Raw genomic sequence first — 12364 nt, forward strand, 5'->3', positions numbered from 1 at the left:
TCCATAGCAGTGGATCCACAAAGACAGGCTTTGACAATGAAGGCAAAGAATTAAAGCTCTAGTCAAGCATTTAGAGCTTTTCTACTTTGTGCAGACAGGATAGGCAGGACAACCTTTTCCTCTGTAACTGGTGATACCCATATAGCTCCACTTGGATTTGTCTCTTCCAGCATCTCCTCTTGGAGAGAATTCCTGTTGCTAAACCCATCTGGTGACTTTGACATGACTTCAGAGGATAATTTCCTGGTTATCACCTCTAAGCGTGGTTCAATCGGCTGCATAAATATATGCTAATAAACACAGATAATGAAGGCTACAAATGAGTTAGCTCTCCTGATTAAGGCTCCACAAAGTAATTTTCTTTATACTGCAGAGCACTCATTTGATGACCCAATGCTTAGGGTAGATAATGGTCTTAAAAAGCAAAAGCAGATGAGGCCTATTCAGTAAGGAGTGGATTGTGGCTTGAGTGTAATTAAAGACAGAAGATTGAGTGAGCAAAGACAGCCCAGGAGAAGGCAGAGAGTTAAGATAAAGCACTGTGTCCAGTGGGAAAAGGATCAGAAGTCAGCAGGACAGTATGTTTTCCCCTTTCACAGAAGAGGCACAGAAAGACCAACCCTAGAGCAAATCCAGGGGTTCACAGGGCAATTAGGAATCCCTAGCACTGCTGTTGCAGGAAGGCTGTCCTGGATCATATGAACCTGTGGTCACTGGTACCAAACTGGAGTGTGCTTCTCTCTTCCACTCCATCTGGAGTGGGATACTTGGCCCAGAGGAGAAGGGAAAGCTTTGTGTGACACTGGGATGGAAAATTCTGAACTGGCACAGGAATGTGACTGTGAGTGGCTTGTTTTCCACAGCTGCCCAGATGTCCTGATCTCTCTGACCTTCAGAACGAAGTGTCCAGCTTAATGACTAAAAACGAAAAGCTGCAGAAAGAGAAAGAAGCCCTGAGGGAGGAATTAAACAGATATATTGATAAGGTAAGAAAGAACTGCAAATCCATCACTACCTACATCCTGTAACAAGCTGGTAAAATTCTTATCTCATTATCTGCATCACCCTAACCTGTAAAACTACTATGGATTATTTTTTTTCTTACCTTCAAGCCAGATAAAGGTTTAATTGCCACTGCCTTTTTTTTCTAGCTGGCCTTAAAGAGAAAGCTTAAATTCTGGAGCACAGCTTTACTGTAATTTGATTATGTAGAAAATTCCAACCATTGCAAGGAGCAGAGGACTGGATATAAATATTGCAGCAGGACAAGGAAGACAGTGTTCTTCCACTTTTATTGCAACTCTAACATGTTTTAACTCTGACATGGAGCAGTGTAACTAACATGCAGACTAAATAATGATCCTGTTGTGTGGAGATTCAGGCTGGGAGCTGAGGAGGGCTTGTTTTTTTTTTTCTCTCCTGTTTTCTTTCCATAGCTGCAACTCCCTGTAGCTTAATTCCCAAAGTCAAACTGAGTTAAAGGAAATCCCCAAATGAGTCAGGCTTACTGATGTAATCTTAGCCAAAGTAAGCTGCTTAGAGAATGCAATTGCCAGCTTGAAGCAGCAACAGGAGTCCTGGGAACAGCAGAGCCAGACACTGACAACACAGCTCACTGTCTCACAAGAAAAAGTGTAACAGAGATTTTGGTTAGAGCCCTGGATCAAAAGTATTTTCATGTTCCCTTGTAGTGTTTGTTTTTTTTTCCCATGAAAAACGTGCCCCCTTCTACTGTGTGCAAAGATGTGCGGCTGGAAATGGCTGCTTTGATGGGCTTTCCAAGTGATGTTCTTAAAGGACAAGAGGAAACTTGTTAAATGATAGGAGGGACATTTTTCCCTGAGAAGAAGCTGTGTTGTTTTGCATCTACAGCCAAATTCCTTTTGCCAATTCATTTATTCCCAAAGCACTGCAGAGGCTCTGCTGGGGCTCATCTTCCACCAGGCAGGGGAGGGGAATGGCTACCTGCTTGGCTGGTTACACGTGGGGTTTCTTGTTGGTCATGGGCTGCCAGGAAGAATAAATAATTCAAGAGAAATCTCTTCCCAGCATATCCCAATAAATATTCAGGGCTGGAAGATATGTCTCTGACTGCAGTGTGGTGGCTATATTCAAAGTGGATGGCTACTAATCATAGAGTTATAGAATGGTTTGGGTTGGAATGGACCTTCAAAGATCATCCAGTCCCACCCCCTGCCATGGGCAGGGACACCTCCCACCAGCCCAGGCTGCTCCAAGCCCCATCCAACCTGCCCTTCAACACTGCCAGGGATGGGGCAGCCACAGCTTCTCTGGGCAGCCTGGGCCAGTGTCTCACCAAAACTTGGAACAGAAAGCCAGAAAATCACTTAGCACTGTTAAAGGGGGCTGTGTCAGCCTCATAAATTCTTCACTGCTTCCATCAGAGATCCTAAATGTGTGATCAGTGCTGCATACACATCCTAGCAGACCAAGGTCACAAGAAACCTTGGTCTAGCAAATCCCAAGCTGTGCTCCTGCTCCTTACAGGTCCAGAGTCTGGATGAAACTCTGCAAAACACCAACCTCCAACTGTCCCGAGTAAAATCAGACCAGTGGATGATACAGCAGGAGAATGAAACCCTGAAACAAGAAGTGATGTCTCTGCACAAGCAGCTGCAGAATGCCAGCGAAAAGGTGATGGGCTGCAGGGGCCTCCAAGGCAGCTTTGCATGCCAGGGTTTATGGGCAATAGCTGCTGCTCTTCTGGAGCCAACTTGTGTCTTCAGGTTGGCTTATCCACTAAAAGGCCACAAATTGTGCCACAGGCTTGAGCAAGTAGACTCTTGAGTTCTGCAACTATTGAATTTTTAAATTTTTTTTCAACAAGTGATATAAAACTACTAATTTTTAAAAATCCTACAAGGATTTGGATACCAAAAAAGCCCTGTCTTAACAGGGCTTTTAACCTGTATTTGGTAGTTTTCCATTTTGAAATGGTTCACTGTAATTAATCTTGTCGGATTGTATATAATGTGTAGGTTTTAAACTTACCTTTAAAAAGCTTAAAAGAAGTTTTGAGCCTGAAGACAGGCAAAAATCAGTTTGTTCTTCCCTGTTGGGGGAAAAAAAAAATAATTAAAAAATCAGTGGAGAGTGTATGACTTTGAACATATCAAAACTATGAAGTTATTAGGAATTGGGAATTAGGAATATAGTAGGAATTGACAGAGGGACCTAATTTTCAGTCAAATTTCATTTTGAAATTACTATATCAGCCTCTTTTAACTGATGAGGAACTAACTGAAGGATGTTGTAGACAGCAGGCTAGGGACTGGAATTATTAATTCAGTTAGCAATTTGGCTTGTTTGCCATGTAATTAAGGAATATTTAATGTCCACATGGAAGAGAGGCTGTTTCAGAATTGTACAACAGGAACTGAATTACGGCTATTACTGAATAAAACATAATGCTGAGTTCTATTATTTGCTTGATGAGGCTGTGAAATGGAGCACAAATTGCTTTTTTTAGTGGTGTTGAACCCTGTGCACTCCTGTCAACCATGATGGTGCACAGCTATTATCTGTGATTTTTAGCAAAGGGAGGCACTTTGGGTGTGATTATCACGTGGGGTTTCTTAGTGGCAAAGTGTGTAGGGTGGGAGGAAGGCAGGAATCCTGGGGCTTTAGAGTCTGAAGTGACTGAAACCCTATTTAAAACCCACCTGAATAGAGAAAATGTCTGCTTCTTTGTTGAAGGCCTAACCCTGCAATTCTGTCTGTCTTAAGAATCGGGTTCTAGAACTGGCTGTGCCTTCCTCAGGGCTGCAGGACCAACAGAGGCAGCTGCACTGGGATGAACTGGACCAGCTGATGAAACAGGAGCAGCAGCTGCTCAGGCAGGAGAATGAGAGGCTGCAGAGGGAAGTCCAGAGCACTAAAACAGACCTGACTCACTCCAGGGAGAAGGTAACCTGAGCAAGCTGACAGATCAGAGATGGTCCCTGAGTGCTAGGCAGAACTGAATGATTCTTCTTTAGCAGTGGGTGATGCAGGAGAGGAATGTTGCCCATTAGTTTGGAACAGAAACATTTGCAGAAGGCCTGCATGATGGAATAGTTTTCCTTTATTATCTCCACTGAGCATACAGACATCCTCTCATCATCTTTCAAACAGCTCTTTTTTTTACAAGAAAACCCTGATAACTCTTGTCTAAGATTCTGGTCTGATTTTCAGATAATGTAGTTTAATTTTTTCTTTCATGAAAACCTCTTCATGTTCTGAGCATTCTTCATGTCCAATTTCTTGGCTCACAGTACTTAGGCAGATTATGGGGAGGAAGAATGGAACAACCTTTTGTTGCTCAAAGCTAAAATCTGCTGGGAGTCCAAAATCAGTTGGTACTGGGAATTTTAGATGAAGCAGATGCAGTTTGATTTTTGAATGGTCTGGAATGTCTTTCCACATTTGTTCATCTCTGGTCTCTTTAGATCCGACAGCTGGAATCTACCATCCTTTCCCTAAAGCACCAAAAGCATCAAAGCCAGTCAGGTATCATCAAACCCATCAAGCAAGAGAAATTAAGCTTGAATATTGTGTGTGAGCAGCTTCAGAAGGAGTTGTCATCTGCAAACAGGAAGGTTAGTTTTAGACAGGAAACACATGCCTCACTGCAGGACTTGGCATCTCTAAGAGCTCATGTGGGAAGCTGGGATTTATTTATTTTTTTTAATTTTACCCTGAGCTTTGTGCTCTTTTGTCTTTTATCAACCCCTGTCTCAAGGAGCTGCCTGCTTTCTGTACCTCTGCTGGGTGTGCAGGGTGGAAGTGTCTGCCAATGTGCTCCAGGACTGAGAGTCAATACAGAGAGTTCAGGGGTAAAACACAGAACCACAACCTGCTCCAGTGCTCCCCAGTGCACAGCACTGCCAGCATTCCCACTTGTAGATGAAAAATCAGCTGCCTTGCCTGTTCTTTGAAACCTGTCAGAGATGCTGTGTAACATTGTCGTAGACATCACTTTCAGCAAAGCCTTACACTTGTCCAAATATTTGTCTTTTCATTTTGAGTTGTCTTGATGTGCAATGACTCACGACTTGCCTGTTGGAAAAAAAAAGAAAACAAAACAGATAAAATAAGAAAGTGCTGTCTTTCTAAGGAACTTTCTTGTCTTTAATAGATCAGTCAGATGAATTCTCTTGAACGTGAACTGGAAACGAGCTCAGAAAATGAAGGGCTAAGAAAAAAGCAAGTCAAACTGGATGATCAGTTAATGGAGGTACTTGTCAATTAGTGTTGACTGTGCTAAATGGTGTGGGGCTTAATCACTGTCTCACTGAACCTGGGAACTTAAAAGCAACTCCGTGTGTAGGAGCAGACAAAAGTAACTGAAACTAGAAGAATGAATCTCCCCTAATGCCTAATCTCACCTTTCATGATCAAAATGTTAGTCTGACAAATATGCTTCTCTGAGGAATGTTGTGGCTCATCACAGGATAAAAAGATGTAGAAGATATAAAATCAAATAGCAGAGAGATTTGTTTCTGTGCTCAAGGCAAGGCTAACACTTTCCTCTTTCTTCCTAAAACATCTAACCTCAAGTTTCCTAACTAATATTTGTGTAATGCTGCTCCTAATATAGAAACCTGTTCTTATTTACTAGGGGAATGGTTTGGTTTTTTTCTGAATTTAAGCCTTGGTATCTTACCTAGATTATGATAGAATAACAATTTACACAACTTGCTGTTCAGCTAAAGGCATGAGTGAAAACTTCAGTAGAGGTTGTTCCCAAGCCTGCTGGAAGTGTGGATGTTTGTTCAGTACTGCTGGAGATGGATCATGCTGGATATTATGGAAACTGCATAATTCTTAAGTGTCCTTGCTTAGAGGAACAGGCAAGCTTAACTGTTACCTTAGCATGTCCCTTAAGGTCACCTCTGAGTTGTCCCCCAGCTGTCTTGCCTAAACTTGATGTTCTGAATTTGAGTTTAAAATGGAATATAATTTAAAAAACCCCAACAATTTTTTTTTTTTACTTGTTTGACAAATCAAAGCATCTTCTAGATGAGGTTCTTAAAACACTTCATTAATAGACTTCATGTTTCTCATCAAGTAAGCAAATGGGAAACGTGCTGAATGTTCTGTGTAATCAGCTGTAAAACTGTAAAAACTTGATTAGAAAAGATGAGATTTTGACAAGTGACTGCAAGCCTGTTTCTATGCCCTGCACTTTTTTTTATATAGTCTTAATTAAGCTTAGGGAAAACCCCAAAGACTGTTAAATCCTGTAGCATGAACACCAAGGACGAAACTGTGTTTTCTCCTAAAAATGTGTATTTCAAACATGCAGGACTTGTGTTACTCCTGATCCCATTTTCCCAGCAGGTGTGTATAACATGCACTTAGAGCTTTATGACCTCTAACTTTCTCTCTTGTGCCTGTTCTCCTTGTGCCCGTGGCTAACCTGTCTAGAGCTCAGTGGTTGGAACTAGCAGAGAAGGGTGCAGTTCTCTTTCTGAAATAGTGTGTGAAGGTAGAGCAATCCTTTTCAATCTACTACCATAGCATGGAGAAAACATGTCTTGCTTTTATGGATATATATTTTATTTTTTTTTAATTCCATGCATCTTTTAAGCAAAGAAGTCACTTTTCATTTTCATGTGAATGTTTTATTTTGGCAGCTGAACTGGTTTGGGGGTTAGTGTACCCTGCAGTTTGATGCTGCAGGCCAAAAGGCTGCAGACTTGTCAGGCACTGCCCTGAAAAGGGAGAGAAAAGAACCAATTCCATTCAAAAAGAATTAAAGTGATTTTTAAGAAAATGAAAAGTGGCTCAACCCTTCTAACCCATTGGCTGTGAGGCTTAAAGGTGTTTTCATATTTACCTCTGCTACTTGCATGCTTTTTTTCACCAGACTGTCAAATGTTTCCTTCATGTTAACTGATGTTACCACACTCAGTGTCTTCCCTAAATACTTTAGCAAACTCATTATTGTTCCACTCTCTGCCACAAATGAATACAGCAAAGCTATATGGTTTTCATTAGCCTCACAACTGATATTTTTAAGATGCTGTTAACGTTAATTGGCTGTTTCTTCAGCTCTTTCATTAGCTACTTGTGCTTCACCACATTACAGAAAACCCTAAAATTCCATCAAAAGCTCATTATTTTTACTGTTTATATTGCCAGTAAGAGAATAGTTCCTTTACAGGCAAGTTGATTCAAGAGAACTTCCTGATAGCTTAAAAAAATACTAATACATTTATTTTTAAATAGTTAGAAGCTGATTTTTCTATTTACCTGGGCCAGCAGAGATCAGGTGCTAACATGGCCAGAAAAACTGCAGCAGCATGAACAATGCTTATAGTTGTTTACATTCTAGATGAACTCAATCATGAGTGAAATATGATCACAAACTGAGGCCTTAATCCTGCCACTTGTGACAGGAGCATTGAAAGGACTGACAATCTTATGTGCCTTTTCCTAAGAGAAGAGAGCAGTGGTTTTGAGATAACAGGTGAGAGTTCTGTGATGAGGTCAGCTGAACTTTATGGGAAGAAAGTATTACCCTTATGCAAATTCAAGCTGTAAATCGGCTTCTCTGAAACATCAGGGGTTTTAATGTCCAGTTCTGGTCTTTTTTTAGTATCATAGCCCATTAGAACTGTGAGCTAGTCTGACCTGGATTTTATTTTAGTCCAGAAAAATGCTGAATAGTCACATGAACCAATCTGAACTCTTCATATTGTCCAAAAGTTCATCTAATGTTGGACCCATTTATCTAACCTAGGCTCTTAACATAGAGCTGTTGCATTTAGTAATGTTTTTTATGTGAAAGCAAGACTTAAATTTGGAAATAAAGTATGCTAGATTACTACATGCATCCACATCTCAAAGTACACTTTTTCTTGTGCAGCACAGGCACTCAGGTCTCCAGCCTCACTACAAAACTCTGTGGCACGACTCAAATTGACAATTATAAAATGTGCTAACATTTCTATAGTTAGCAGTGAAGATGAGGAAGGATACATAGGATTCTAAATACTGAATTCTGGATGCAATAAAGCAGCTGGCATCCAATTATTAAAGTCATCATACATGACACGGCTTTACTTTGGGGAGTGTTATCTCCCCATCCTAGATTACAGACTAGAAATGATCAGCACTGGTGGGCAGCCTCAGCCTGCTTCATGCTAGTGCTTTTATTTGGAAGCGGATACTATTTTTAGAGGAGCTGTGGAGATCAAGGTTAAGATTTAAAAAGCCTGTTAAGTTTCATCACAGGCCCATTTAACTTTGACAGGATTTAATCAGAAACTCAGTGAATTCAAAATTCAGGTCTGATCTTGTGAATCATAAAATCCCAAACTGGCTTGGGTTGGGAAAGACCTTAAAGATCATCCAATTCCAACCCCCCTGCATGGGCAGGGACACCTCCCACCAGCCCAGGTTGCTCCAAGCCCCATCCAACCTGCCCTTCAACACTGCCAGGGATGGGGCAGCCACAGCTTCCCTGGGCAACCTGGGCCAGGGTCTCACCACCCTCACACTAAATTTCTTCCCAATGTCTAACCTAAAGCTCCCCTCTTTCACCTTTAAACCATCCCCTCACGTCCCATCCCTCCCTGCCCTTGTCCCAAGCCCCTCCCCAGCTTTCCTGCAGCCCCTTCAGGCACTGGAAGGTGCTCTAAGGTCTCCCTGGAGCCTTTTCTTCTCCAGGCTGAACACCCCAACTCTCCCAGCCTGTCTCCAGAGCAGAGCTGCTCCAGCCCTGGGATCACCTCTGTGGCCCTTCTCTGGACATACTGCAAGAGGTCCATGTCCTTCCTGTGCTGGGGCTCCAGACTTAAGGCTCCTATTTCTTTAGAGTCCAGAACTGCACATAAAGATGCATCTTTTTTTCAGAGAAAAGTTGTCTATTTAGTTTCTGTTAGTGAGTTCAGGCTTGTTTCTCTTGCCTACAAGAGATTGCTCAAGACCAACCTGATGTCTAGGGCATCCCTAAGAGGTGTTGTGTGCCCAGCAGTGCTGCCTTCTCCTGATGGCTGTTTCACTTCACTCCTCAGATGCTCCACTCAAGCAGCAGTGTGATGCTTAGTCAATCCCTGCACTCCCGGGAGCTCCAGCAGCAAGGCTGTGCTGTGGTGCCCAAGGAACAGTTCCTGCAGCTCCAACACCAGCTGCTACAAGCAGAGAGGAGGAGTCAACGTCTTCAGGAAGAACTTGAAAGCCGACCCTCTGAAACAAACATGCAGCAGGTAAAGCCCTCATTACTCTGCAGGTTACAACTTTAAAAGGGTATCTGGTTAGTTTTCTGTTCTTTTCAGTTCTGATGAGATCCATTCTCTGTTTATGCCAGTTCAAAATTTAAAATGAATCCAGTTCAAAAATTAAAATTTGTACATATCTATCAAAGATATGTACAAAACATACCTTTGTTATTTAGCTCGTGTAGCTTGAGCCATAGCTTAATTCTAAAGTCCTCTAATCTTCTTGAAGTAAAACCCACTCATATCCACATTCAACTGGCTTTTCTCCTTCTGATCCATGTGCAGCAAGTCTTTATAGATTTGGGGTTTTTTTTTCTTTCCCTGATGTCCATGTCTGGAACCATTGTTTTAAAAAACACACACACTACACCGTGTATTGCACAAGCCATCACCACACAAGACTGGTTTGGGCTGGTACTGTCTGGTGAAGTTGTGTCAGCTGCAACAGGGCAGAATGCAAACAAATTCATCCTTTTTATAAGACTAGTCTCTCAATTATTTGGCCATAAGATTGTTTGGGGAGCTGTGTTGCCATTAAATGAAACTTCAAGGTTGGCATGAGGGAAACCAATCTTATTTCCAAGGAATATGACATCCACCCCACATGGCTGAGACACATTTAGTGGGTTTTTTGCTTTTTAACATGTAAAACTGAATTATAGGCAATAGGTAGAAGAGTTTGCATCTCCCATATAAAAATTAAGCTTGGGGGGTAGGCTTGCTAACTGGCTTTCCTTCACAAAGTAACCAAACCCCTAAAGCTTTGGCTCAAGCCATAGGTCTGAAAATAATATTATGACTTTATCTTGTATGAAAAGATAAAGCTCTAAATAACTTCAGTTAAAACACAAACACTCGTGAATCTTTTAGAAAACAAACAAACAAACAAAAAACAAACACAAAAAATACTTGACATTTTCAACTCAGGTTGCATTTGCACTTAAAAAAATTAAAAAGACCAAGACTTTAAAGCTCAAAAATCTCTGAACATGTAAACAGGGTATTCTGGATAAAAGACATTATGGAGAGAGAGCATATGTAGTAACAGTTGCTTAAGGTTCCAAGACTTGGAGGAAGAATTCTATTTTAAGAAAAGCATGAAATCTATCAGTTCCCCCACCTTTTAAATAAGTAAAACCCATGGGAAGGTTCTCTCCCTCTCAGCTGAGTCCTGGTGGGGAGTGCATCACCACCTGCTGATGTTCTAGGTCACATGCAGCAGAAAGTGGAGCATGCAGTTGAGTTTTGGCATCAATAAAAGCCACATTGCAGCAGCCTCCTCTGCAACTGAACGTGCTGTGTGTGTTGCTTTTGGGAGTGATGACTTCAGTGTTGCTTTTGAAAGCCTGAGGAACAATTTGCAAAGTGGTCACATCCTGGAACTCTTAGTTCTACAGATAAATCACTTCTGTGTTTCCTGTAAAAGCTTTTATTCTGGAAGGCTTCATGAATTTTAAAACACTTTTGAGAGACTTTGCAAGTATTTTCTGTCAATGCACTAATGCACTTAATCCTTTTATGGGGTTTTTTCTACTGTGGCTGTTGGGCTTGATTTTTGGTGTTTTGTTTTTGTTTGTTTTTTTTTTTTGCTTAAAGTGAATGGATATTCTGGTTTATAACATCTCTTACAGATTTTTTTCATGGGCTTTACTAGATAACTTCCTAAAATCATTATTTAACACCTGCATTCTGCAACTATAAACAAGGCCAAATTTGTTGTAGTTTCTTAACTTAAAGTTTTTTTGTAAGCACATCTTGCTTTTAATTCTAAGTGTTGAGTTTTCTTATCCTGATTTCCAGGGTTAACACTTAGTTGAGCTTATGTCCATTTTAATGTCCCCTTTAGCATCTTGAAAAATTGCTTCCTAATCCCTCTCCATCATCTTTTCACCAGTGAGTACAACATCAGGTTATCTCCATGCTTTCTGTGTAAATTTAATCACCTAGTTTTGCTGCTGCTTCTTTGCACTTTGCAGCTTTCTTAGATCCTGAGTCCTTCCGTGTAATAAAGTATCCAAAGTTGTTCCCCTTCTTTTTTGGAATTATTTTATGTTCCTCATGCTTTGCAATTTCCATTGGTTTTTTTATTATGGCTCTGGTGGTTTGTGTTCTCATTCATTTTACAGTCAGTCTCGAGCTATTGTCCTCCAAAAGCTACTGGCATATGTTCAAATTTCATGCAATTAAAACTCCTTGAGCCTTTTCTGCTGTGTTAACCTGTCTGGACTCTCCTGAATTCCTAATGATTGTTTCTGTTGTGTCAAGTGCTGTGATTCCTACCTGCTGCACAGTAGCAACTGCTGCTCTCATGTTCCTTGCTCAATAGCCAGATATGAGAGCCTGTTCATGACAAAATATTTTCCTAAGGTCTTTTAGAACCTTCCCTAACCAATATTTTTGTTCATGTACTTGGAGTTACTCAATTTACCCTTTCTGCAGCTCTTCATTTCAAAATTCAAATGACCTCTGACCAGCAACTTGTTCACCTGTCTCAGGAAAAGACTGACAACTAGGTTTAAAATGGAAATGCAGATAAGCACTTTCAAAGATAAGCACTTAAATACCAGTGAAGGGACCTTAAAGATCCCTGCCTGTACAGGGGGTTGGAACTAGATGATCTTTAAGGTCCCTTCCAACCCAAACCAGTCTGGGATTCTGTGATCATCTAGATGCAAGCCTCCTGCATGGGCAGGGACACCTCCCACCAGCCCAGGCTGCTCCAAGCCCCATCCAACCTGCCCTTCAACACTGCCAGGGATGGGGCAGCCACAGCTTCCCTGGGCAACCTGGGCCAGGGTCTCACCACCTTCACAGGGAAGATTTTCCTCCTAACGTCCAGTCTAAATTTCCCCTCTTCAAGTTTTAATCCATTCCCCCTCGTCCCCTCAATCACAGCCTTTTAAAATCTCTTTACTTCCCCCCAATAACCGCGGGTGAACCATCTGAAGGGTCCTTCCACCTAGAAGATGCATCCTGAGCATCTCCCCAGCCCGGAGCGTGCGGCGCTAACGCCAGCGCTCAGCCAAACAGAACGGGACGCCCTGCATGTTTTCTTTTGAGTGTGGGTTTTTTTGGTTGTTTTTTTTTTTTCCCCCTGTCTTGCCTTGCTTGCTTCGCTTGGATGGGTGGTTTGCTGT

General features: G+C 41.6%; 1 protein-coding gene across 10 annotated transcripts in view; it reads left to right on the forward strand.

Annotated features, from left to right (window-relative positions):
* NIN (ninein) overlaps positions 1 to 12364 on the forward strand; it is a 67039-nt gene that overhangs the window by 47314 nt on the left and 7361 nt on the right. For 5 of the 10 annotated variants that reach the window (XM_051621124.1, XM_051621123.1, XM_051621132.1 and 2 more), the window contains 6 exons: positions 864 to 986; positions 2509 to 2655; positions 3748 to 3927; positions 4449 to 4598; positions 5138 to 5236; positions 9024 to 9215. In XM_051621124.1, coding sequence (XP_051477084.1) covers positions 864 to 986; positions 2509 to 2655; positions 3748 to 3927; positions 4449 to 4598; positions 5138 to 5236; positions 9024 to 9215 — 891 coding nt within the window. Of the gene's footprint in view, positions 1 to 863; positions 987 to 2508; positions 2656 to 3747; positions 3928 to 4448; positions 4599 to 5137; positions 5237 to 6429; positions 6491 to 9023; positions 9216 to 11073; positions 11121 to 12364 lie in introns of those variants that run through there. The other 5 variants (XM_051621127.1, XM_051621130.1, XM_051621125.1 and 2 more) reach the window with 5 other exon arrangements.

This window comes from Apus apus, chromosome 5 (assembly GCF_020740795.1).
Source record: "Apus apus isolate bApuApu2 chromosome 5, bApuApu2.pri.cur, whole genome shotgun sequence".
In the NCBI taxonomy this organism is placed as follows: Eukaryota; Metazoa; Chordata; class Aves; order Apodiformes; family Apodidae; genus Apus; species Apus apus.